This window comes from Nicotiana sylvestris, chromosome 9 (genome assembly GCF_000393655.2).
Source record: "Nicotiana sylvestris chromosome 9, ASM39365v2, whole genome shotgun sequence".
NCBI classification, from domain to species: domain Eukaryota; kingdom Viridiplantae; phylum Streptophyta; class Magnoliopsida; order Solanales; family Solanaceae; genus Nicotiana; species Nicotiana sylvestris.
The window spans coordinates 107,030,315-107,055,276 of NC_091065.1; the positions used below are offsets into that span (position 1 = coordinate 107,030,315).

At 37.1% G+C, this 24,962-nt stretch overlaps 3 protein-coding genes across 3 annotated transcripts; 1 reads left to right on the forward strand and 2 right to left on the reverse strand.

Annotated features, from left to right (window-relative positions):
* The first annotated feature begins 7,127 nt into the window (after nucleotides 1–7,127).
* LOC104233621 (protein YAE1-like) lies at nucleotides 7,128–10,036 on the forward strand. The gene is made up of 5 exons (XM_009787047.2): nucleotides 7,128–7,320; nucleotides 8,457–8,583; nucleotides 9,109–9,230; nucleotides 9,341–9,462; nucleotides 9,594–10,036. Exons 2-5 carry the CDS (start codon nucleotides 8,478–8,480, stop codon nucleotides 9,895–9,897), a joined length of 654 nt encoding a protein of 217 aa, XP_009785349.1. The 5' UTR covers nucleotides 7,128–7,320; nucleotides 8,457–8,477; the 3' UTR covers nucleotides 9,898–10,036.
* A 738-nt stretch (nucleotides 10,037–10,774) lies between these two features.
* Nucleotides 10,775–13,918, reverse strand: LOC104233620 (uncharacterized). The gene is made up of 2 exons (XM_009787046.2): nucleotides 11,389–13,918; nucleotides 10,775–11,241 (listed from the first exon to the last, which is right to left on the reverse strand). The coding sequence occupies exon 1, from the start codon at nucleotides 13,744–13,746 to the stop codon at nucleotides 11,401–11,403; it is 2,346 nt and encodes a 781-aa protein (XP_009785348.1). The 5' UTR covers nucleotides 13,747–13,918; the 3' UTR covers nucleotides 10,775–11,241; nucleotides 11,389–11,400.
* A 2,938-nt stretch (nucleotides 13,919–16,856) lies between these two features.
* On the reverse strand, nucleotides 16,857–24,261 carry LOC104233619 (uncharacterized). The gene is made up of 7 exons (XM_009787045.2): nucleotides 23,828–24,261; nucleotides 22,610–22,947; nucleotides 21,308–21,460; nucleotides 19,768–19,860; nucleotides 19,033–19,091; nucleotides 17,665–17,758; nucleotides 16,857–17,177 (listed from the first exon to the last, which is right to left on the reverse strand). The coding sequence occupies exons 1-7, from the start codon at nucleotides 24,093–24,095 to the stop codon at nucleotides 16,962–16,964; spliced, it is 1,221 nt and encodes a 406-aa protein (XP_009785347.1). The 5' UTR covers nucleotides 24,096–24,261; the 3' UTR covers nucleotides 16,857–16,961.
* Nucleotides 24,262–24,962: the final 701 nt, after the last annotated feature.

Consider the following 24,962-nt stretch of genomic DNA (forward strand, 5'->3'; position numbering starts at 1 on the left):
CCGGGCCATTGTGCATTTTGCTCATTTGTCCTTCATCCTTGCTATGCGGGCTTCTGATTGTTCTAATTCTTCTTGGCTTTGGACGACCTGATTTTTCAAACTTGCTATCAACCTTTCGTCGGAGCGACGTTTCTGTCGGTCAATGTTACTTTTGTTGGCTTGGCGTAGGCGGGCCTTTAGTATCTGGTTCTCTTGGGCTAGCTTGTTCTTTTCGCCCTGCCCCGAGGCGACTTGCACGTTGTTCTCAAATACAAGCCTCTCGACTTGTTGCTTTAGCCTCCCGATTTCAGCCCGGTAGCCTTCTTCCCTTTTTAACCAGCTCCACTCTGCCTGTGAAGATTCCTCAAAGCCTTGGATGTGAGCTCTCTTAGTTGGTCTCTGATGTTCAAGCTCTCTTTTGTACCACGGGAGGTATTTCGGAGACACTTCGCCCTTAGCCCGATCTCGTACACAGGTATCTAACTTCAGGGTTCGACATTCATTCCAGATTCTCCGAATGAATGCTTCAGGGAACTGCCCACCAGGTCCAATTTCAATCACCTGGCTACTGAGATCTTCTTCCTTCGGGATTACTTGGTATCATCCCAACTGCCTCAACACCCTGCATGGTGCGTAAGGCTGGATACTTTGGAGACCCATCAACAGCAAATAAGATTCGGTGGCCGCCATGTGTATGACCTCATCTAGGGGTATCCACTCGAATGCCCACTCTATCTGGTTTGCTGAAACAGAGCGTAGTAGCGTGACCCATTCGGCGACCCCTTCCGGCAATCTGAACCCGTCGATCCTGGTGGGAAATTCTTCTATACAAGTCTTTTGTGATGACCCATACTTCAGAGATTGAGGGCGATGACATAGATGCTCTATCATCCACATTTGTAGCAGTATATTACATCCTTCAAAGAAATTTCCTCCGGTTTTGCAAAAGGTGAGCGCGCGGAAAATTTCCGCAATTATCAGTGGTGCCAGAGTGCTATTTTCTTGTCTGATCAAAGTATTGACGACCCCAGCAATTTGTATGTTAATTTTTCCGTCTCTTTTAGGGAATACCAAAAAATCCAGAAAGGCTATCATAAACGCAATACATCTGTGCCTCTCCCATTCCAACCGGTTCTCCCCACTGCAGATCTTACTCTCGGGATTGTTGAACCCTCCCAGATGACCGTACCTGTCGTACAGAAATGCAAAACTACAAAACCCTTTTGATAACTCTGGGTTATGTACCGTTCTGCGGATCTTTACGATATCCAGGAACTTGTGTATGGTTACGGCCCTTGGCGCAATGAGATACTGTTCTTTCATAGGGATGTTAGGACATCCAATGTACCCTGCCAACTCCTCCAGTGTCGGGGTGAGCTCGAAATTTGAGAAGTGAAATACGTTGTGGGCCGAGTCCCAAAATGAAATTAGAGCCCTGATAACGTCCCCTCGCGGATCGATATCCAGCAATCCGACCAAATTTCCCAAGTATATTTTGACCGTATCTTGCCCTGATCTTCCCAAGTCGCTCCACCACATGCGTAAGCCCAGAGGAACTTTGTTTATAATGGCCTCAGATGAACTCCTATTTGTGCTCATTCTGCACATTTATTAAGGTGTTTTTAGACAAGAAATAATATGTGTATATACATACATGGGTATCTATAATTTTTGGTAAACAGAATCGGGGAGTTGGACCCGATAAGGGTTGCCTACGTATACCACATCTGGTGGGAATCAAACCGACGTAGTTCGGGTAAGAAGTTTATCACGGTTTTCAAAAACATTTGGTCACTGCCTCTCAAGCGAGAAATTTTGAAATTCCCTTTTTTCATTTTTTTTATTATTTATTTATTTATCTATTTATTTATTTCAAAATTCCCGTTACCACCTGCCGGTCAACATGCAAATTTGAAGCAAATTAATGCGATAACAGACAAAATGCCACATGATGGTCTCCCTCTTGTTTTGTTTCAGGTTGCTATTCCTGGACGGGCCCAACCCCTGTGTTGAGCCCCCTAAGTCAAATGCAACGTGATGCAAATAAGCGTTTTCCTACTAGGGATTCGGCATGAAGTTATGTTTTACTAAGCTCCAAACTGGGCTTTGTTCTAAACCTGGCATACACGAGCGGACAACTCGAGTCGAGGAGGGGGTTACGTACCGAGGACCCGCGGGGTCGTCCGGCTTTGTAACTTATCCGAGCCTCTTTCTACTTGGGCATTGATACTAACAGAATAGGGAGTCTCGACCAGCGAGCTTCTCCCCGGAGGTAAGAAGAGAAGGTTTCGGCACAGTTTATATGTACAGTTCAAATAATATCAAAGCAGTAAAGCAGCATTTAGCACATTAGGCTCAAACATGTAAAAATCAGATAAAACCAAATATAACAATTTATCTAAGCTCGAATTTCTAACCCTGAACCGGTGGTTCTGGGTTTTTGGTCCCCAGCGGAGTCGCCAGAGCTGTCACACCTCCTTTTTACGTACCCGCGAGGGTACAAGGGAGTTTTTTCCAATTAAAGGACAATCGAAACGGGATTGGTTTGTTTATTTCAGAGTCGCCACTAGGGAGATTTAGGGTGTCCCAAGTCACCAATTTTAATCCCGGATCGAGGAAAAGAATGACTCCATATTACAGTATGCGTACCAGAAATCCGGATAAGGAATTCTGTTAACCCGAGAGAAGGTGTTAGGCATTCCCGAGTTCCGTGGTTCTAGCACGGTTGTTCAACTGTTATATTCGGCTTGATTATCTGATTTTTATACAAATAGGAACTTATGTGCAAATTTTATCTTTTAACCGCTTTTGTCATTTACTATTATTTTTATCAAGAATTACAACATCGTGGAAAACACATCTCGAACCACGTCACAATCAATGTACCCGTGGTTAAAGCTATATTTCAACTCTGTTGAGATGGGGATTTGGGTCACATAAATGTGCACCCGAGTTTAGGAAGATAACATTATTAAATACGCGCCTAAAGTAACTAGCGTATTGTTATTTTGGGAAAGGCCGTGAAATTCGCTAAACAGCCTGTCCCGAATTCTAAGTATTTTAATATACACATTTAGAGGGCCCCGCAGCTTGTACATTTGTTTATCGAGGCTCATCTCATTTATTATTAAAAGAATTTGCAACGTCATGGAAATGCACCTCGGACCACGCCATAATCAATATACCCATGATTAGAGACACATTTCGATTCCGTTGAGATTTGGACTTGGGTCACATAAATATACACCCGAGTTTAAGGAGATAATATTATTAATACGCGCCTAAAGCGACTAGCGTATTGTTGTTTTGGGTATGGCCGTGGAATTTGCTAAACGGTCCGCCCCGGAAACTGAATGCTTTGACATATACATTTAACGAAGGCCCCGCAGCTTGTGCGTTCTTTATTTGTCGAGGCTCATCTCGTCTTTATTTTAAAAGGATATCCTATAGCATCTAAATTTTCTATTAAGTTTGTCTCTAAAAAACAAAAAGAAAATACCTCGATTAATTACATGCTGAAAAGGCGTAACTTATTAGTTATTGGTTTACGACTGACACAAACGAGAAGTTGCAGTAGAGTTCGTACAAGGAGGGATTGCTCGTGTTCTATATTCTATTATTCGAGAAAACTGAAACATGAGATTGGCGCACAATAGTATCGAAGCAGATTATTTTTAGGCGAAGAAACTAGACATATTCGACCTTATTTATTGACGGGCATACGTATAAGGTTCAGTTAATTATTCCTTACATGTTTGACACTAAAAAACGAAGCGACTGAATGCTGACCCTATCTAACTTAAGTGGTGTTATCACGTGTTTAGCTACACGATTTTTATCTTTTGGCTATAATCCAGATTGCCTAGGGTGCCTTCAAAATACACATTATCTACTGATGAATTAGGGCGAAACAAATGTGATTACTGCGTTCATTTTAACAGACCCTATGTGACGCCATTGTTGGCCGAGTATTACTACTATCCAGCTAGCTTCTTACTGATTTACATGCAACAATAGACTGCCAGACCAAACTCTTTATGGACTGAAAAACTGTCTTATTACATAGTTTGAAAGCTAAACTTTACTTGTTAGACACACAAATATTCTAAACTACAAGCAGCAGAATAAAGGTAATCATGCTCATGTTTGGACTGCAACAACCTTGTGCTTCTTATTCAGCTCCAAACCCATCATTACATCAGTGAATTTAGAATGTGTACCTGGATGTTTGGACAATAAGAAGGAGAAGAAGAAAAGTATCAACAGCAGGCAACCAAACAGCCACAACACAACAACAACAATCAGCAACAATGTCGCCAATAGTCCACAAACGACCAACAGCAGTTTCAAACGATGAAACCCACAGTGGTCGAGTACCAAACAATCGATCCCAGAAGCAGAATAGTGAGACAGTCGAGAAAACCAGAATATTTTGATGCAATAGCAACAGAAATTCAATAGTCACACAAGCTCAGCAAATAACCAACACAGCTTCGATAATCAGTAAGACCAAAACTCAATCCACAACATATAGAAGCTCAGAATAGCAGTAATCCCAGCAGAAAACAAACAGAATCTCCTAATGGAATAGTAACAGCCCCAGTTAGGATAACTGACTTGATTTCTTGTGCAGTTTTTGGACAGTGTTCAGTTACAGTATTTCTGGAAATTTCTTTCTGTTTTTTTTTTCTTTCAGTTTTCTCCAACTCACCAAACCTCTCTGAAGACTAAATTTTCCAGCCCCTTCTTAGCTAAAAATAGCTCTATTTATAACCTAAAAGAGAACCCCCTCAGGTCTGCCTAGAATTTCCAGCCTAAGGTCTGCCCATCCCCTTCATTCCCCATGCCTAAGCATCTTCTTGATGCAAGTCATTTGGTTCCCCACGCCTGGCCTATTGCTCTATTCAAGAGTCATGGGTTTAGTTAAGTATTCATTTAATTCCCACTCTTATGTTTTGTTCTCCATTGTCATTAGGCTAATAGTATTTTAATTACCACTTGACATGTTCTTAAGTTACTGCCTGACCAAACTCTGTTAAATGCCAAAACTACCCTTAAACCTTGCATATTACTGTATTACCCTAACTCCTAATATTCAGTATACAAACCCTTCTGATTTTAGCCAATACCTGAATACTAGCTAATTAAACTCAATACTGCTTTCAGGCTGATCTGTTAGATTCCTAAAGCTAATAGCCAATTTTCTGCCTAAGTTCAGGCCATGATTCAAACTTAAACACACAGGGGTGCCAATCAAATGGTATGAGTTGGCCACATTGGGAGCCAAACCTGACCAACTCAAAACCAATTGATCCAATATGCAGTTAAGGATGCAAACTATGATCGAAGTGCTACTATATCGGACCTACAAGTATCATCATAAAATAAAAGAAACAGACACAGTAATCATACTGAAATGTAGGCTCCTGATTTTTCAATCTTTCAAGTGAATTCAGTTGACGACACTTATTTAGATGACTACACAAACTATAATATACATCAAACAAACAATAAAACCAACAAACAAGCTCAACATTAACTCAAAACTTACACACATGGACGGACAAGTCAGAAACCAAGACACCAGAACATGAAAGACAGATAGAATTTAAGAGGACAAAAGAAGAGGAAAAATACCTCAGGGAAAGGAAACTAAGACTAAAAATGCTCGGACTCGGGCCAGATCATTTTGGGGTCGAATGGACTTTAATCGATGTGTTCTCAACTGAGAACACCTCGGCAAAAGTCTATTAGACCCTGATCTTGTTGTTGATTCGGACAGAACCCATAGATCCTAGTCCTAGGGTTCTTGAGGTTCGAGTTAGGTGCTCGAGCCTCTTTGGTTAGATTTGAACGGAACCAAAGCCGTTCAGGGGGTGAGGGAGGTCAGGAGATGCTGTGGTGTGAGTTTGGGGTCAAGGGGTGCAGGTCTGGTTTTTGCTCGAATCTTCGATCGAAGATTCGAGAAGCTACGGGGTGATTCGAGGTGAAAGGTTAACGGATCCGTGTTCAGGATGGTTGGGTGCATCGGGGGTGTTATTTTGGTGGTCATCGGAGTCCGGGGGGGCCGGGTTTACGTCGGGGAAATCCTAGGGTTGCTAGGGTTTGAGGGGAAGGGGTTCTGGAAGATGGTGAACAGTGGGGTGAGAGGTGGGGTTTGGTTTGGGGGGCGTGGGGTGTGATGTGGAGATTATATACGGGGTAGGGGATTAGATCTGGGCCGTTAGATCAGATGATCTCAACGGCTTGGATCCGCTGGTGAGAGACGGGACGGGGTCGTTTAGTATAGAAACGGGGTCGTTTGGTTTAAGTGAGGGGTTGGGTTGAATCGGTTACTGGGTCGGGTTTGGAAACGGGTTGCTAAAAGGGGTCTTGGGCCGTTGGATTGGCCTGGACGGACGGCTCAGATCCAACGCCTTCATACGACGTCGTTTGGGGGGGTCTGCCTGAGGCCTGGTTTGGACTGGGTCGAAAATTGGTTTGGGCCTATTTTTGGTTTCATTTCTTGGCCCAAACGGATTTTCTTCATTCTTTTCTTTTGTTTTCTAAATTTTTTAAAAATAAATAAAAAAACGAAATTAAAACAACCATTAATTTAACACTTAACACAATTATCACTCACATATCAAAAATATAAAATAGGTTAAATCACACCTTAGAATAAAAGACGCATATTTTGTGAATTTTCTTTTACTAACCGAATTATGGTTTAATTATACATGACATACATATTTGGTACTTTGTTTGATAAGATTAAATAAATCAAAATAAAAGATGGATAGAACCACAAACGACTACCAGCACATGTCACGTAAAAATCGAAAAAATTGTACAGTGAGGCCATTTGTTATTATTTTTTTGATTTCTTTTGGAGTGATTGTCCGTGAAGCAAAAATCACGTGCTTACAATAGGGTACACGCGTAACGTACGAATCCAAAAACTAGTTTATATTAAAATGATTGTATGCAAATTAAAGATTAGAATCCATAGTTCTAGGGTTGCTTGTGGAGAAAATGACATTAATAGCTCGTAGATGTAAAATGGTCCTTCAAATATAGTTTGAGCATATTTAATCCTTCACCTTTATAAGAAATGAACAGTTTAGTCTCCGTTAACAAATACCCTAACACCGTTAGTTAGAACTAACAGATTGTATCCCATGAGATGAAATTCAGGTGAGCAAATATGGGTGACGACCCCAATCGGTTTCTTCTCCACGCTAATGCTCAAGCTCAAGAGTATATTTTTGTGGACAAAAGGAGTTGTAGCTTAGTACAGGAAAGAAGGGGGCAAAGAAACAAAGGAAGGTAGGCTCCATAATTCGAAAGCTTCAAATTAAGGTAAGAAGATCCTCTTATTCAAAAAGCTCAATCTATAAGTATTGAAACTTGAAACTGATGTAAAAATCATGATTTTTTAATGAGATATATAAGTTTTAATCTGGGGGAAAAGATTAAAATCCATTAGGAGAAGCTCGTACGTTGGCAATAGGGTTTTTCTTGGGCAAATCTATCGGCAAATCTTCCTTTAAATTGAAATCCTACTGCTGTAGGAAGGATGAAACCTATTAGAGAAGGATTAATTTTTTGCTAATGTTAAGGAATGATTTCTTCCTTGTGTTATCACAATTACTGTGATTCGGTTATTGTGTGATATTCATCTACTTCATATGCCTTTTCAGTTTGAGATATCAGTATCAGTTCATAGTAAAAACAATGCCATCTTGATTTTGTATGGTATAGATAAGTTTTAATCTGGCGAAAAGATTTTAATTTATAGGAGAAGCTCATAGGCTGGGAATAGGTTTTCTTTCCTGGCACATTGTTCTTTTTGGTTGCATATTATACAATTTCTGTTTGATAGTAGACCTTTATTTTATTATTTTTTATTTTATTTTTCTGTAGTATCAAAAGCTGCAAAAAAAAATTCCCGATAAATTATCAAAAGCTACAAATTTTGGGTTAAAACTTTATTTATCAGTGCCTGTATTCCAACCAGAGGATACTTGATCCGAACTCGGTAAGCTGAACTATTTATCTATTACGGTAAAGAGGTAATATAACCAAACAGGACTGAAGATGGTATAAATGTATTCAATAATTATTGGAATGAAATATTTTATTGTGTTGCAATGAATGGCATTCTTGGAAGCTATTGTGTATGAAATGGTATAAATGGATGACCCATTGCATCAATCATTTTATAAGTTTTCTGTTTTTTTTTTATCAAGAAGCATGCCAGCTACAGTGATATGTATTCTGGTACAATTAGCTTCCATTGAGCACCCAAATGCTTCTATTAGTAAAATACAGTTTGTGCAAACATGTGGAAATTTTTGGCTTAAAAGTTATTTGTAATTTTTCACAACAGGACAAAGGCTATTGGTATAATTGTGACTCAATTCTTTACTTATTGGTTTCCTTTTGGCTTATGATATTTGAATTGACTTCATTTCTTCTCTTTGTACTATTTTCAGCTGATTGTCCTAGGTTTGGAGATGGAAAGCAGTATAAAGAATGAACTCTACCCTGACACCTTCCATATGTCAAATCTTCAATCAAGTCTTAGGTCGACTAGCGATACCGGAAACAATGATTCACATGGTATGAACTTTAGCTGATTGCTTCAACTGATAATTAAAATTAGAAATGCATTTGGTATTAAGATTTGAATATCAAATAGATTGCCGTTAATAAAAGAGGTATGATACGGTGCTCTTATTCCTGGGATTGCATCTTTATTTGAATAACCATCGAAGTGGAAAACTGAAGGTCTTCATTGGCATTTTAAAACGTTATATTATAAAAAGGTCTTCTTTGCTGGCTACTCTCAGCAGATTTGGATGATAGCAAATTTGAGCTTCTGTTGATTAACCAATGCTTTTTTCTCTCTTTTCCTTTCTTTGTTTGCCTAAGATTAATTAAAATTGAAAGAACTGTATCTCTCCTGTCCTTTCCTATTCTTTCATTTCAAACATTTTAAAACGTTATCGCGATTTGTGAATAATTATGTTAGTTAAATGCTGCTAAGTGGAGATATTCCCATATTTATGTCTGGTTTACTTTGTTGGCTCTCTCCAGCACATAGTTGTGTTAAGTGCACTGACTGTGATTAACATCTAATTCCAGACAGCGATTGGGACGACGTGTGGAATGATGATGGAGATTTGTGTCATGCTTCTACTGATAAATTGGATAAAACATCTGAAATGGACAGGGAATGGCAGAGGCGGCATGACCAATTTCATACTGTATCCTTACAAGTTTAATCTGATTGAGAGTATCCAGAAAAACAAAACTAGATGTATTCCTTTTGGTTGCAAATTCAATTTGTATTTGGTAATTCCTGATGAATTATCAGATTGGATACCGTGATGGTCTTATGGAAGGGAAAGAAACTTCAGCACAAGAGGGATTTAACATCGGTTTTAGGGACTCTGTATATGTTGGATACAACTGGGGTCTTGTCAGAGGTATCACTAGGTGAGTATGAGCATCTCTTTGATGGAATTTGTGGAGATTTGAGTTTGTATTACCAACTAGAAAGTTTCTTCATGCTGCGTTGGATTTAAATTTGATCTTCTCTCTTTTTGTTTTCTTCCTCTTTGTTGAAGTGCTTTTGCCTCTCTTCCTGATGACTTGAAAGAAAGAATGGTTGATACTAAGGAAATCCAGAACAAGTTCCAACATTTACACGAGTCTGTGCAATCTCTTTCAACAACGGAAGTGCTTAAGGTGTTCCATGATTATCTGTCAAAGAAATCGGAAGAGAGTGGTAAAGATGATAAATCCAGCTCCTGCTTGGCCGATGCCAATGACCTCAGCCCCGATGACCATCTTCTGGACCATTACCAGAAAGAGCTACAATCACTTATTGATGAATCAGGGCTCAAATTGCACTTAGACGCAAAGCAATAGCTTTTCCTTCAGAAGTGATGTGTTTCCATCATACTCCATGAAAATTGCATTCAGAAGAAAAAAGATAGTATACTTGAATGCATAGTTTGTATGTGGAATATTTCCATTTTCTAATATTATATGCAAGGTTTAAGTTAAAGTTGTGTGGCATTTTGAAGAGAAATAAAAAATTACTTTTTGACATGTTTGAGCTTGGCCCCATGAGGTAACTAATACTGAAGGAAAAAAGGTAACTAATACTGCTAAAATTTTAGAAATTGGAAGTTTTAGATTCAAGAGAAAAGATATCAGTGTATTGCTATTGTTACTGCATAGGAGAATAGCCTGTTGAAAAGAGTTGAAATCACAGGTCTCATAAAGAAAGTCCAGCACCTTATATTCATGGCTAAATTGTCTGATGTTAGCAGCTCAGCATTTCAGCCTTATGATTATACTATTAATAAAAAAATTGTGAAAGGAATGTAGCAAAGAATTAATATGAAGTGGAAATTGTGAAATAATACCCTAAAAACCATGGCCTAAATATTGAAATGGAAAAAGGTGCTGCATTTGGGTAGATTAGTGGATACTTAAAGTTATGTCTAATGTCATCGATAAAGAATGATCAGTTGAAACATGATAGAGCAGTATCTGAAATTAGGTAATCTTTAGGAGAAATGACTAAAAGTTTATGATAGAGGTGACTTGGCTGAGCTGCAGTTCTTTCCTCTATACACGTGAAGCGACATTAAGTGTGCTGCTCATAGTGTTTAAATCGTTCCTAGCGCGCAGTTACGACCATTTTGTTGCTTACCTTACTTTGCAGTTAACTCTTTGAACACTAGTAATAACCAATGTTTGAGCCGTTAAATTCAATTTGCTCATTTGTGATTACTGGTACCATGCATGTTAAAGCATTTTATTGGCATTATTCAGATTGTAGCCGAGATGACAGATGAAGATCATGGTATCATAACATTTCATGGATACATACATGAAATATTAGCCTACTGTAGCTAAAGCCATAGATGAAAATACATAAAACCCTTAACAACACTAAAGCATGGATAGGCATCATCCTCGACAAATAAGCATAATAGCAGGTTCTATCGAATTATCGAGAATCCATGATGATGGTTTCCATCATTCAATCCCAATCAACTCCCTTAATGCCATTAAGCTGAAATCTTTGCACACGCTGGAGGGTTGTGACTTGTGAGCAGCAAGCCAGTTGTTCCTGGACCCAAACAAACAGTTGCTCCTGGACCTAAGATTCTTGTTTGCTCCTAGAAATGTATTTTGTCTTGGGCTTTCTTGGTCTGACAGGCTTAATTTATAAAGAACTTGCTCCCCGCTGATGTCCACCTGTGCCACAATGGAAACATGTGTTCCGATCTGTAACTCATCTATGGAAACAACTTTATGTAATTCAAGATTTGATCCTTATCATACTAGTTTGAATATGAGCTACAAGGACAGGATTGTATCAAATTCTACGAGTTTGTAACTGACCTTGAACTGGCATCAGCGACAAGCTTGAATTGGTCTAGAATGTGCAAATCCTGCTGCGCTGCGCCTGAGGTGAGGTTCCCATTTAGATGTTGGCGTGACTGTTTCAAAAGCTTCCACGAGCAATGCTACCTTTCTCTTGCGATCTGGTGCAAGTTTGTCCACTGCTCGTCGGAGTGCAAAATCAACCATCCAGTCCTCTGCATTTTTCCTGTCATCCATCATCTGATGCTTGAGATCAACTTTCTCTGCTTCTGGATCTGGCTCCACTGGCAGGAAATTTGGGGCTCGTGGATTGAATTCTTTTGATTCCCCTGGCTCCTCAATGTCAATGCGCCTGGCTATGCCTCTCAGGTTTGTGTAGCTCTCAGACAGTTCTACACTCGAATCATATTTATGTGTCTTCTTATCTTTAAATCTTGGTGCATCTTTGATTTGGTTCAGCTTTTCCTCACATGCCTCAGTTGTTGAATCTGCTTTGACACCAGAAGCGCTTTCAGTTCTCTTGAGATCTGCATCCACTACCAATTGTTTATCATTACTGCCATGATCATTTTCATTTCCTTGTTCACAGCAATCTATTTTTGTTTTCGCGTCTTCCATCTTGACAGCAATGTTTTCATCAGAACTTTTTTGATTGTCCTTGCATGTTTCATCTTGTACTTCATTGAAATTGCAAACATCTAGCTCTTGATACCCCATAAGTGTAGTTGCATCATCATCTTGAAGAGTTGTATCGTCCTCGCAAGAAGCTGAAATTTCATCTTCTAGACAGAAGGTAACAGCAACCTGATTATCCATTGTTGCTGCCTCGCCATCTGCTAGACAGGGACCGCGCTCATCTTCTGGCTTCTCAGCTATTTCCTGTTCCAGAAAGAAAGTGGCATCCAGAGAGTTATTTGAGGTGTCCACAGACGCTTCAACACACTCATCTATGTCAAATTCTGTGTGCGAACAGGCAGATTGTGAGTCATCATAATCATAACTTATTCCAGAGATGATACTTCCGTTATCCAAGGTCTCTTCCAGAATAGATGATTTTTCCATAAACTCGCCGCTGCCAACTGAATCATCAACCAGTGTGATGGGCTTTATATCATTTGAGATTGAACCTGTTTCGCCTTTGCTGTTTGCATAGTACTTCTCTACATCCCAGTCCATATCGGAAGCTTCAGGCTCTTCTATATCTAATTCACTATGCATACTCAAGGATTCACAATCTGCCTCTTCAGTAGCACCTTCATTTAGATTCTCTGCAAGAGAGAAGCCAAGGATGTTAATTTCTGCTGAAATATCTTCTCTCTTTTGATCAAGATTGCCCTCTGTATCATCTGCTGCCACTTCACTGCCTTCATTCGAAGTTACTAGATCATCTGCCGAGTTTGTGTTTTTACTAATGGTATCAGCCATCTCTTCCCTTTCTTTGTTATAAATTTCGATAAAAAAATCTCTGTCGTCGTCTTCATTTGTCAGAGGAGCTACCTCTGTAGGATTCACTATTGATTTTGGTACATTAGCATTCAAGCCTAATCCATGGGGATTAGCTCGACGGGGAGATAGGCATCCCAACTTGAAGTTCCTCTGAGTCTTTAATGCACGCCTTTTAGCTGACAAGAAACACTTTAATGGAGGCAAAGGAGGGTGATGATGGCCATTAAGAGAGCAATATGTGTAGGGGCAGACCTTAAAAACAGAAGTTCCATCTGATTCTGTTGCTCCGGGACTAAGTTCAAGGTATGAAGGAAACTTAGCTTCTTTCAAAGTTGACGAACATGTTGCTCTTTCAACGTGGAAGTTTTCACACAGAACAACAGCTGGGGAACATGATTTCTTGGTTGAAGCTCTTACTGGTTTAAAACTGGGAGTTTTTGTCAGGGTGGTCCTCACTAGTTTCAAACTAGAAGTTCTAGCTAAACTTCTTGTTGGTTTATTAACAGAAGAACCTGAGCTTAACTTTGAGTTATTTGAATTCTTTCTGCTAGAACTTTGAGAATAAGTTTGAGGGCTCCTTGAACTAACCTGAGACTGCTCTTTCCTTGCAACAGAACTGCTGGTGGACTTCATATAATTTGGAGTTGACTTCTTTGGTGTTGATGAATTAGTAGTGCTATGGACAAGAGGTGGTGGCTTTCCTGGCTGAGGAACATGCCTTCTGAATTTGGGTGAGTGACGGATTTCATATTTTGAGAGCTTGGTTTTGCCTGATTTCTTCATCATCTTTGTCTTGAGGTCAGCTCCTCTGTTCTTGATATCATGTTTTGGTGATGTTGGTAAAGATGGTTTGAGGTTCATCATTTGTTTGTTGGCTTTAATATGATCAGCTTTGATATCAAGCTTGTTTGGAACCTTTCTTTGCACCATCTTAGTTGGTTGGAATAGGATATATCCTTTTCAAAGGAAAACCACAAGGATTTTTGGTTATGAGGTGAGGTTTTCTTGGGTGTTGCTTCTTCTTGAGATAGAGGACTTTGAGATCATGAAGAAAGGCAGTTTTTGAAATCTCAACTACCAGAGATTCCAAGTTTATTTCCTTTGGTTTGTAGCCTTCTTTTTATTTTCTTGTCTTGTTTTCGTGTGTGGGTGGTGGGGGGGGGGGGCGCTTATTGCTTTTTGGTGTTTGATTTGTCATGTGGGAAATTATTAATAATATTAAGGTTAAGATAAGAATTAGATGCTGACCTGCACTAATTGGGAGGTCATGGGGCCCTGTGTGCTTTTTGGCTTCTTTTATGCTCATTCCTTTTTCTTTTTTTCATTTACTGTCGTGGACTACGATTAATTTGGATTTGTGCCAGAAAATTTTACTTTGGAGACAAAATATTTTCTACCAAAGGCGATTCTATATCTAGAGCTCGAACCCAAAGCGTCTAGTTAAGGCCGGAGAAGTATTTATTAAACCACTCCAACCTTTGATGATTCTTTTATGCTCGTCCTGGTATTTGGATTATTGTGATATGTGACAAGGAAAGGGAACTCAAACATATGTGATATGGCACCGCGGAGATTTAATTTCTTAAAAGTATCAAGTGATGAGTCATTACATATTTCCAGTGTAATGTATTTATGAAATGACTGAAGTATCCTCAATTTTTATACAGTAAAGGATGGCTTTTTTTTCAGCAAAATAACTTGCCATTTTGGGATGAGATTTGTTAGTTCTGTAAGTAAATAATTCACGATATATTGAAGCTTAAATAAATTACAAGTTATAAACAAAATCATCTTTTTTTTTAAAAAGAAAAATGACAATGATAGGAGTAACGAATTTAGTTAAAGATCAACTTTGTTGGCCAACCATAATGGCATAAAATAAGGGAGCATAATGTATACTTTAGCTGATGATGCAGATTTTTAATATACCCAAATCGTTTATTTTCAAGTATTAGACCGTATAAAAAATTGTTTTTCTAATTAGAAAGCTAAAACATGTAGAAGAACTTTTTGAAAATATAATATTAGGGATGATGTTGATGGTGGATGAGTCTTCTTTTTGCTTTATTTATTAGATAAAGGAAAGTAAAGAAATGAGAATATGGAGAAGACAAATCTTGTATTCTAGGGTGATTTAGTTGACCATAGAAAATCCAAGGGGTCTTTTAATATATTTTACTTTTTTGAAAAGTAAAAAAAAAAAAAAAAAAAAAAAGTTAGTGGAGATGGTCACAAAAAATGAATTAAGCTAATGGTCGGCCAAAAAACTGCCTGTTGTAGGACCACCCACCCAAAGGAGGAGCGTCTTTAGGTACAGCAGATTTTTCCAGACACTTCACACCTCTTTTCTCTTTGCTTTCTCTTTAAGGTAGAAAAAAAAAAGTAGTGCTAAATGTTTTTTCTTGAATAATGATCATGTTTGATATTTTTATTAAGTTCGTAAACAAGTTAGGCATGAATTGATAATGTAGAGATTTATTTATAATTTAAAAATTAGTAATTTAATAATGTAAAAGTTATTTTTGTTTGACGTTATTACAAGACGTATGAGTCTGAATAGATAATGGCATCTTTGTCATTTTAGTAGTTTTAGTTCATAAATTGCTAATATATAAATATTCTTATTTTATATTTTATCTCGACTAAAATAATATGTTTATAAGAAACAAACAATCAAGGTGCAAATTATGCTGATTTTAGGGAGGAGATTGATTCTTTTTATGCGAGCAACCAAACAATGTAGTAATAGCTATGCTGAATATAACTAGAAATTATTTGCCCAATCAAACGGCTCCACGAAGTGATTATACGTAACATAATTGAACTTATTTGGTTTCGTTGAAAGAATATTTGCGATGAATTAAAGTGCTTTTACATATTGTAACCGTATTTTTAATTGATGGCCAAATAACTTCCATACTCTTAAATTAGGTTAAATAATTTGTTTTTTGAGAATCAAATAAATAAAGACAGTAATCATTTTAATGTTATCTAAAATTTTAAAATTATTATCTACACACAAAGTTGACGTTGAATTACTTTGTTTATATATTTCAAATGCATTTTAGTCACCGAGTTTTGCAAACTGAAGTATTTATCATACCCAACAAAAAGAATAAACTTATTATATCAGCATCTCTTTTAGTTTTGGGAGGAGAAAAAGTAATTTGCAAGTTTAGTTTCGTTCAAACTATGATGCAATAAGAATTAGAGGATCAACTTCCATTATTTTACTCCAAACTAGTGATTGATAATAGTAAAATTACAGCATTTCATTATTATTTTGACAAGATAGTGATGTAACTCAATTATGTAAGTAGTCACCTTTTTTCTCCCTAACTCGTAGCGCACCGCCCATGAAAAATGTGGATATAAATCGAAGTCCTTTCCTAATAGAAGTAGCATGGTGCTGTCATGTCTTGTCAAATGCATGCATAAATCATACAATTGACACTACTTTTGAGCTACTCTTTCTTTTTCTTTATCCTTGCATTTGTTTCAAGATAGTTTTTTATCTTGTTTTTAATATAATTGGTAAAAAACTATGAGCATTTAGTATTTATGCCAAATTAATAACGTAAAGTACCTGTCCAATGGAACACACACTTCTCTAATAATTATAATATTTTTAATTGCTAAAGCTAAATTATATTGTTTGATGTAATCATCAAATGCGGATAACCAGTTATCTTGCGTTAAGTATCAATAATTGCGTGCAAGTGATTGACTTTAAAACAACTACAAGTATCAGTTAAATTTAGGGTGTCAAATGGGTGGATTGGATTGATTTTAGGCGGGACGAAATAGGCTGAGTCAATAAATGAGTAGGTGAATGAACCCCTCAAAAGTTATTTGGACTGAAATGAATTAGGTCACGTTCGGCTAAAACTTGGGTCATATCCCAACCAGCCCAACATTTATCATATTTTAATCTGTGTGTTGTTTTCTTATGAATTATTTAATTAAGAAATAAGACTTTTTTTCTTTTGTTATGATAATAGTATTATCATAAGGAATCATGCTCATGCATATGGTGAAGATTTTACCAAACCAAACGAATTTATCACCATATATACGAGGGAGCAACATGCATTTCAGTTCCAAAGTTATTCTTGTCTGACATTCAAGATATTTAAATACAAAGTTTATACACCCTTTCGTAGAGCAATTAGTAACACAATAAAAATAGGGAAAAGAAGAAATATAATGTACGGGATTGCCTGTCGAATTGCACCTTCTTCAGGTTCATCCTCTTTTAAGGAATAGTTTACTTTATCCCTAATAAAGGCGTTGAAATAATTCTGATAGCCAAGATTCATTGAAGAGAATGTTGAGCCAGTTACCTTCATCATTTCCATAGCCTGCCCATCAATCAAGACAAACAATTTGAGTACTCAAGGCAAACATTTTCCTTATCAAAAATTTCAAATATATCATGAATTTCCAGCTTATAAAAGATCCAACCAAAAGCCAATGGTCCAATTCTGATATACTGAGAGCTTCAATGTTATCTAGGTGACGGGAAGGGGGTTCAATTGTATCCCCTTTGCCGGAAAATTATACTGCACAAGTAGAGCAATTAAGGATATCTGTTTGTTGTTATGTATAAAACGTCGAATCCCCTCGACAAAAGGGAAAATTCTAGTTTAGTGGTAGAGGTGGTTCAAAATTTACTTTAGGCCACAGGTTCAGATACCAACTATAACATTCTAGCATTATGTTTGAATCCTTCTGTATAAATTCCTGGCTGTAATCAACTGTACTTTAAACTTGAACTTTCAATGGGTGTTTAGTCTTTACCCTCTAGTTTGATACACAACTTGTACTCCCCGAATAGCTAAGGATTACCTGAAAGCTGAACATGAATTGCCTTGCTTTCTTGCTCACTTGACCATTAGGATGAGACTGAAGCTTCTCGTACATTGAACGAGCTTCATTTGACCTGTCAATTATGATGTGGATTTGAATGGTCAGTCTTAGAAGCCGGCACAAGGTCCAAAATGCAACTGCAACTTCAGAGTTAAATGTTTTAACATTCAAACATCATAGAGATCATGAAATGACAGAAAGTTTGCTGCAACAATTGTCAATCCACAGTAAAGTTCTAGAGCTCCAATTTCTCGGACTCTGACATAACCAGATTAACACCCATCTTTTATATTATAAAGATTCTATAATGTAAGAAAACTTTCCAGTGCATGCTGATATAACTTTAGTTTTAGCCAGAAACATCACGGTAACAAGAGATTTTTCTGTCCATAACATTTAATTAACTTAAGTGTTAAGCTCTTGATCTTGATAGAGAGACATATAATCATCCATACTTCCACTTAACACTCTTGAGTTTTAGCCCCGTTATATTTTAGAATTGTCAGAAAGAGTAGGTCATGGCTTAGTGAGTAAGGAATATGGGCATGGCTGCAAAACGTGATGGACATATCAGTATTCAGTATGTTATTCCCCTTATAGAAAGCATATGAGAACAATGCAAAACATCATTCTCTTTTCCTTTTTCTTCTCTTGGGTGAGCTGGAATTCTTTAGCATAAATTCTTTAACTACTCTTACAACAGAAAAAGACAGGCATTTCATAAGAACTTATTTAAACCCTTGGAAAACTAGAGAACTACAGATCTAAGTTGCTCCGACATGGCAGTTTAGATGCCGCACTCGTGTCGATACGACACTAGTATGGTGTGGGTATGGGATCCATACCGGATCTGGTCAAACAATTTTGGGTACTTTGACCACGACGGACGGATAAATTCAAGACAAGATACAATTTGATTCCCGAAATCAGAACTGGAACTACGGTAAATTTGAAGAAAATAGCATACGTTATCTACGAAATCAATCATTTACTTATCTACAACTTGAGAATAAAAAAGAAATCCGCACTTTACAAGCGCTACGTATTTATTTCACAAAATTTCTCATAATTTAAAGATATTTTTATTTTATTTTTTTTGTTGAATTTCAGAAACAGCCTCTCTACCCTATCGGCAGGGGCAAAGTCAAAGTACATATTACCCTCCCCAGACCCCTCACCTGTGGGATTTTACTGGGTGGTTGTATTTTTTTGAATTATTTTTAATCGGATCCCTACACCCGTATCCGTACTAGGATCCATATCCCTGAATCTTAGAATTTACATCTCGAAGGATCCGATCTCTAGATCCGCACCCGTGTCCGAGCAACTTAGCTACAGATGACATACCTACGAAGCGAGTCTTGACAAATAGACCACTGCAGTGCAGCTAATCCATGAAGTTCAGTCTGCACAAACATTATGTCATAGATTTCAATGTCAAATGTACTGGAGAAGAGAAGTGCCAATTGCTTTCGTGTTTGCATTATATTACTTTATGCTTCTGCTAAAAATAGGATAACACAAAGTATTATGCTTCTGTTAAGAACAAGATAACACAAAGTTAAGACGTTTAAAAGTAAGACCAAAGTAATCCTAGTGGCTCATGAAACAGGGCATTCATTCTGTAAGAAAACAAATCTTAAGTTTTCACATCATTCAAAAAACATAAAAATGTATAAGTTATTACTTTAGTCCTTGTTACTTATGCGCAAGCACATCAATTAGTTTAAGGCCTCTTCCATCATAATAATGAAGTTGGATAAAGCTGGATAAAGTTGGCACCGTTACTCAAATAAGAGACAATGAAGTTGGAAAAAATACATCTAAACAATTCCTTCTTTTTTGGTTTAAGATGTGAAAAGGAGCGGAAGGTCTATCGGAAACAACCTCTCTATCTTCATCAGGTAGAGGTAAGATATGCGTACACATTACCCTACCCAGACCCCACTTGTCGGATTATACTGGGTTTTTTGTTGTTGTTGTTGATGATGATGTGAATCAGTGAAAGGGAGAAAAAATGACACATGCTCAACTTTGCAGCTTTTAAGTGTTGAAGAATATCCAAGTAGTACAAGAAATTACCTGAAATGGCAACTCATTCATAACTTTCTCATAGAATGGTAGTGCTTCCCTGAGCTTGCCAAGGTCCATGAAAGAGTCTCCATCCTTCAGTGCCTAAGCATGACAACACTAAAATTAAGAAGTAAGTGATACCCCATGATTCTCAATCAATCAAGATATAAATCTGCATAAGAATGGCATAATACTAGAAAGCACTCTTCCCTTTCGAAGGGTTCCTTCAACATAGCTTGTTAACTTATGCAAATAAACCATAAACATAAGTTTCTGAAGTAGTTTAATTTTCACTTTATCTTGCTTATAAGGGATGGGGTATTTGAGAGTAAATCTATTTTACAAAAGCGTGCTTCAATCAATTTCAATCATGTTGACAAGTCGTTGGTCTATTTGCCACTTGTAAATTCAGGAAATGAAACCACATCTAACCTCTTAAATGCATTAAGAAACACAAATGGAAAGACATGTCACCCATAGAGGACTTTTTGGGCTTTGTGGTTCTAGAGAATAACTAATTCAGACCAATATCATTCCATTTTCTTCGCACGTCCCATTGCCAAACCCTGTGAGTCTTTCTATCCATAGTTTTGCCGGTAATGTCATGCTTTTTGTAAAATCAATCTTATATGCACCAGTCGTGCATGTCAGAATGCTTCTCATGAACATGAAATGTTGGCACCCTTAATGCTAAAAGTTAATTCAAGACGACCCGCCAATGCAGAAACAAAGATGTCAGTTGTAGAAATTTCAGGAGTGAATCATACTACGTAGGGACCTAATGTAATAATTGTCCACATCCCAGCATTTAACTTCACTATTTCTCGTTCATGGCCCAATTAAATATAATCTACAATTGCCTGAGTGTGCAAACATATCTAATTAACTACTGGAATGTGGAGATCCAAAGCATCATCTAATCGAGGAAAATTACACTGCTTGGTAGGTGTGCTTAAGTTGTAATGAGTCTGAAGGCCAATATCCCTGAGGTTCTCTAACTCCGCCTGATGGTAATGTGAATTTATCTCCAATCACCAAGGGCCATGGCAATGATATAATTTTTTTGAAAATGCATGGCGATGATATAATTTCCAAGTCTTAAAACCTTTAATTTCAGTCCATCTAAATGGATTTGTGAAAATAAGGAGTACATCAGTACCAACCCTCCAAAAACTATCAATTCTTCCTCATTCAGTTAAGTGACTGACTACGTAACAAGATACCCCTCTTCGTTTCAAAATCAGACTCTGCTTTATGTGTATTCAAAGTAGAAATGATTGGCAAAAACATTTAATTCCACTACTTGAATTAACAAGCCTGGTGTTTATCGAATCAAGCCGCCAAGAACATGCCAATTCATGGAACTGGGAATGGTATACAACAGCTTTTATATGCTGAAAAGTGAAAACTTGTGAATAACTGATGAGAATTCTGCATCAGCTCTCATGATCAATATAAGAAGCAAATTAAATGCATTTTTCCTTAATGAAAGAAATCTGATGCATTAAGAATCATGATATAAAGAATAATAATAGCAGTTAAACTATACCTTCTCACATTCAAGTTTTATGTTTGGATCAATGCTTAGGCCTACTCTTTTCTTGTAGGCAGCAAGTAGCTCCCTTGTACGTGCTTCTTTAGCTGCTTTCTCTTCTGCTGATTCCAGAGCCTCTCCTGGACGTAAAGTTCTTCCACCGCCGAACTAAGCTCCAAACAAGCAATAAGTTTATTCATAGTGTTTTGCATAAATAACTACATTCATTAGTTCAAGAGATCATGGTATTCAGAGAAATTAAAAATTTGATAGAGAGAGGCATAGTCAAGCATAATACAGCTTGTCATTCTTAACTGCAAAAAGAATAAGGTTTCATGCATGGATGAAGTTGAGTGCCAATTTCCTGAAACCTTTCATGTACTCGTCATCAGCAATCTACAATATGTGTGTGTAATATCCTCATAAAACAGAAAACAACTGACTATATAAACCTCTTTTTATTAGCTCTCAACCCACTTATTTCCAATATTAACCAGATGAGTAAACTATCATTTTGCATGCCTGTTTTGAACAGAACTACAATTAAACACTGGATAGTGCACATTGCATTTTTTTTTTTACAGTCTAAAGAAGGTCACTCGATGTTCTTATGATATTCTATATAGAATACTACATCTTTTCTACTTTTACCACTTCTCTTCTAAATGATTCCTGACCTGAAGCTTAACTTCATTACTTTCTCCACTGCTGCAACTGGAGTTATCAACAGGGATCCAGCCATCATTAAAAATGCATGTAATGGTCAATTGTATTGCACTACACATCATAGCCCCAGATAATTGCAACAATAAAAACCCCGACTTAAATGCTACACATATTTTTGAAATACCCTGGACAAACAGATTGTTTTACAACATAATGCAAGAAACTGAAGAAACTTAATTTTCCAAACAATGAGCCTGTTATTTTTTTGGAGAGGATTGAAATACGATATCATCTATCCAGTTTTGCTTAGCTTTCTATGTATATCTTTTCATTGTACTTGCATTTACTGTTTCACTTTTGAGTAACTTTCTGTCTTAGGAAGAATCTTAGTCAAATTAGTGAAGTTCTGGAATTGGGAGTTAGTACTAAAATTAACCTACTGCTAATCCATAAAGCATTGAACTCAGGCATATCAAAGTAAGCATTAACTTCTAATTGCACTAGAAAACATTCAAATAAACATATCCTACAGTAGCAGCAAAAGCTGCTATTTCCATGAAATCATAGTAGATAACTATACAACAAAACATACTAAATAAGAAGACAGTGCATAACAAAAAGCTGAAGTGCAAGTCATAATAGGCAACCTACAGCTTTTGAGATGTCGTTTGGTCTGGGGAAAACTCCCCACGTGGAAATCTTCGGCTTATAGGTATTCGTGTCATATTCTCGGATGCGGTTTGACTTTGATGTCTCGGTATCCACAAACTTGCTTGTATCCCCAACAAGTATCTCTACATCAGGCAAGTTTCCTTCAGGGAATGAGTCTACTATTGGAACCAATCCAGCAGGCAGTCCCCTGCTTTGCTTTTTATCAGAAAAACCAAGCCCCACGAAATCACTACTTGAGATCATCAACTTTTCCTTCTTACTAACACTTTTTTTGGGTAAGGCATTTATGTCACTTTCCCCATTCCCTTTATTTGATCCTACAGAAAATATTCACAGCTTTCAGTGGAATACAACTCAGATTACATAATTTCATACTTGTTTCTAGTTTCATTTTCAAGAATGCTGCAGGATAATGTTGATGCACCAAACGAAGGATAATAAAGCCCTTATCTTTTGCATAACAATCAAAGTCTATAGGGTCATTGGTTCACTTGTTGCTGAGATTATTTTTATGGGGGTGAATAACAATGAAGGGAATATTATACCTAAAGAATAGCAAGTCAGAGAATGTTATGCAGATATTATCTAATCTCTATATTACTTATACATGTATTCTTATTTCATGTTCTATCTCGCATAAATAATACGTAGGTTCTCGCACAATTTAATACGCGTATTATCCTATACCGCTAACTAAATAATGCATTAGTTATACGGCGATTATTTTTCCAAACACTGCATTAGTCACGAATGAATTTATTTTTCATAATCCCTCCTACCAAGCATTATGTCATTTCATGTTGGGATTATTTTTTTAATCTCCCCAACCAAACAACCCTTAATAATCTTGATCAAACTACTAACAGTATCTTAAGCTACATCCTTTAACCATGGTTTACAATATCCATAGAATCCATCTACAGTTAACAGAAAATCACACAATATAAAATGCTAAGCACATCCATATTGCACTAAACTTTAAAAAAAAAAAAAATTACTTCCTTCACAACTCCATATTGAAGGTTTTCTAGGTCTAGCTTACTAATTTCTACAAAAAAATATTTACGAGAATATATTAATCATTTGAATAAAATAACTAGAGGGTGGAAACTTTTCTCAAGTTTAACTATTGAAAAGAGTAAAGTGAATAATTCTGGAAAAAAGATAGGTAAATAAGTAAGAAGATATTTGGCTCACTTTCTTGTAGAGTGTTAGTGTCCAATGCAAGTTTATCAGCTGAAGACACCACTTTATCATCACTATCATTAGCTAATTTAGTTTCTTTCTTGTAAGCCTTAGCTTTTAAAAATGCAAGCTTCACAGGATCAGTTTCAGCCTTCTGGTTCTGAGGCTTATCTTCTGAAGCTGAGATTTTGAGAGTCCTCGATTTCATGATTTTGGGATATGGGCCAGACTTGATTGCTGGAAAAGAAGAGAAAACTTGGGAATTGTGGACTAAGGCCATGTCTTCTTTTCTGCTGCTGAATTAATGGGCCAATATTTCCAAGGGATTGTTCTTTATAATAAATAAGGTGCAGAAATGGCCATGGGAGTCGAATAATAAGGCTGCCCTGCTGATTTACAGGACAGGTGCTGTTTGCGAGCTCAGATAAGAGGAGATTTTAGCTGCTACTAATTTCAACCTCATTCTTTTCTCTTTATATTGGTGTTATTTTTGTTTTAATTTTTCTGTGTTTTGCATTTAGGGAAATGTAGAAGAAATGAGGAGTTAATGAGAAAAGTGTATTTATTTGTCTCATCATTCTCTATTTATTTTATTTCCTCTTTAAAGAAAAATATATGTAGTGGACAAAAAATATTGTTTCTTTGTCTCTAGGTAACTTTCTCTTTTCTCTTGTCAAAGCAAACAAAGAAATAGAAAGTTCTAAAAACTATCTTTTCCTTCATTAATTAGCTATTTTGTTTTCTTCCTTCTATTTCAATTGTTCTATACTCATCAAGGAATGTAGCAATGATTTCCTGAATTATTCTTTTGGAAAATCTCGTGGTACGTTCATACTTAATGCTTGCATAATAAGGCGATACGTTGAGCCGAATGTAGAAGGCAATCAGATCCGAAGGTAATAATCGCGTTTGTTTCCGAATGGAATGATGTTCATGAAGACGAGATAAATGTCTGACACCGGTAGCATTTAATAGAGAATATTCTATAGCATTAAGTATGTAGTCTGTTACAGAGAATATGGCATTCTCTGCTTTTCATTACACATTCTTCAATGGCCCCCATAATTGTCATTTAAGAGGAGCTTGATCCTAGGACCTTGTTCCTTAGGTGCAACTATAAATAGTGAGCTCAACAGCAATTGTAATG

Coding starts and splice junctions, on each gene's coding strand:
- LOC104233621 (XM_009787047.2), top strand. CDS start 8,478: ATGGAAAGCAGTATAAAGAATGAACTCTACCCTGACACCTTCCATATG. Junction 8,584..9,108: donor CGGAAACAATGATTCACATG/GTATGAACTTTA, acceptor ATCTAATTCCAG/ACAGCGATTGGGACGACGTG. Junction 9,231..9,340: donor GGCATGACCAATTTCATACT/GTATCCTTACAA, acceptor ATGAATTATCAG/ATTGGATACCGTGATGGTCT.
- LOC104233620 (XM_009787046.2), bottom strand. CDS start 13,746: ATGGTGCAAAGAAAGGTTCCAAACAAGCTTGATATCAAAGCTGATCAT.
- LOC104233619 (XM_009787045.2), bottom strand. CDS start 24,095: ATGGCCTTAGTCCACAATTCCCAAGTTTTCTCTTCTTTTCCAGCAATC. Junction 17,759..19,032: donor TGTCAAGACTCGCTTCGTAG/GTATGTCATCTG, acceptor CATAATTGACAG/GTCAAATGAAGCTCGTTCAA. Junction 17,178..17,664: donor AATTCATGTTCAGCTTTCAG/GTAATCCTTAGC, acceptor ATTGATGGGCAG/GCTATGGAAATGATGAAGGT.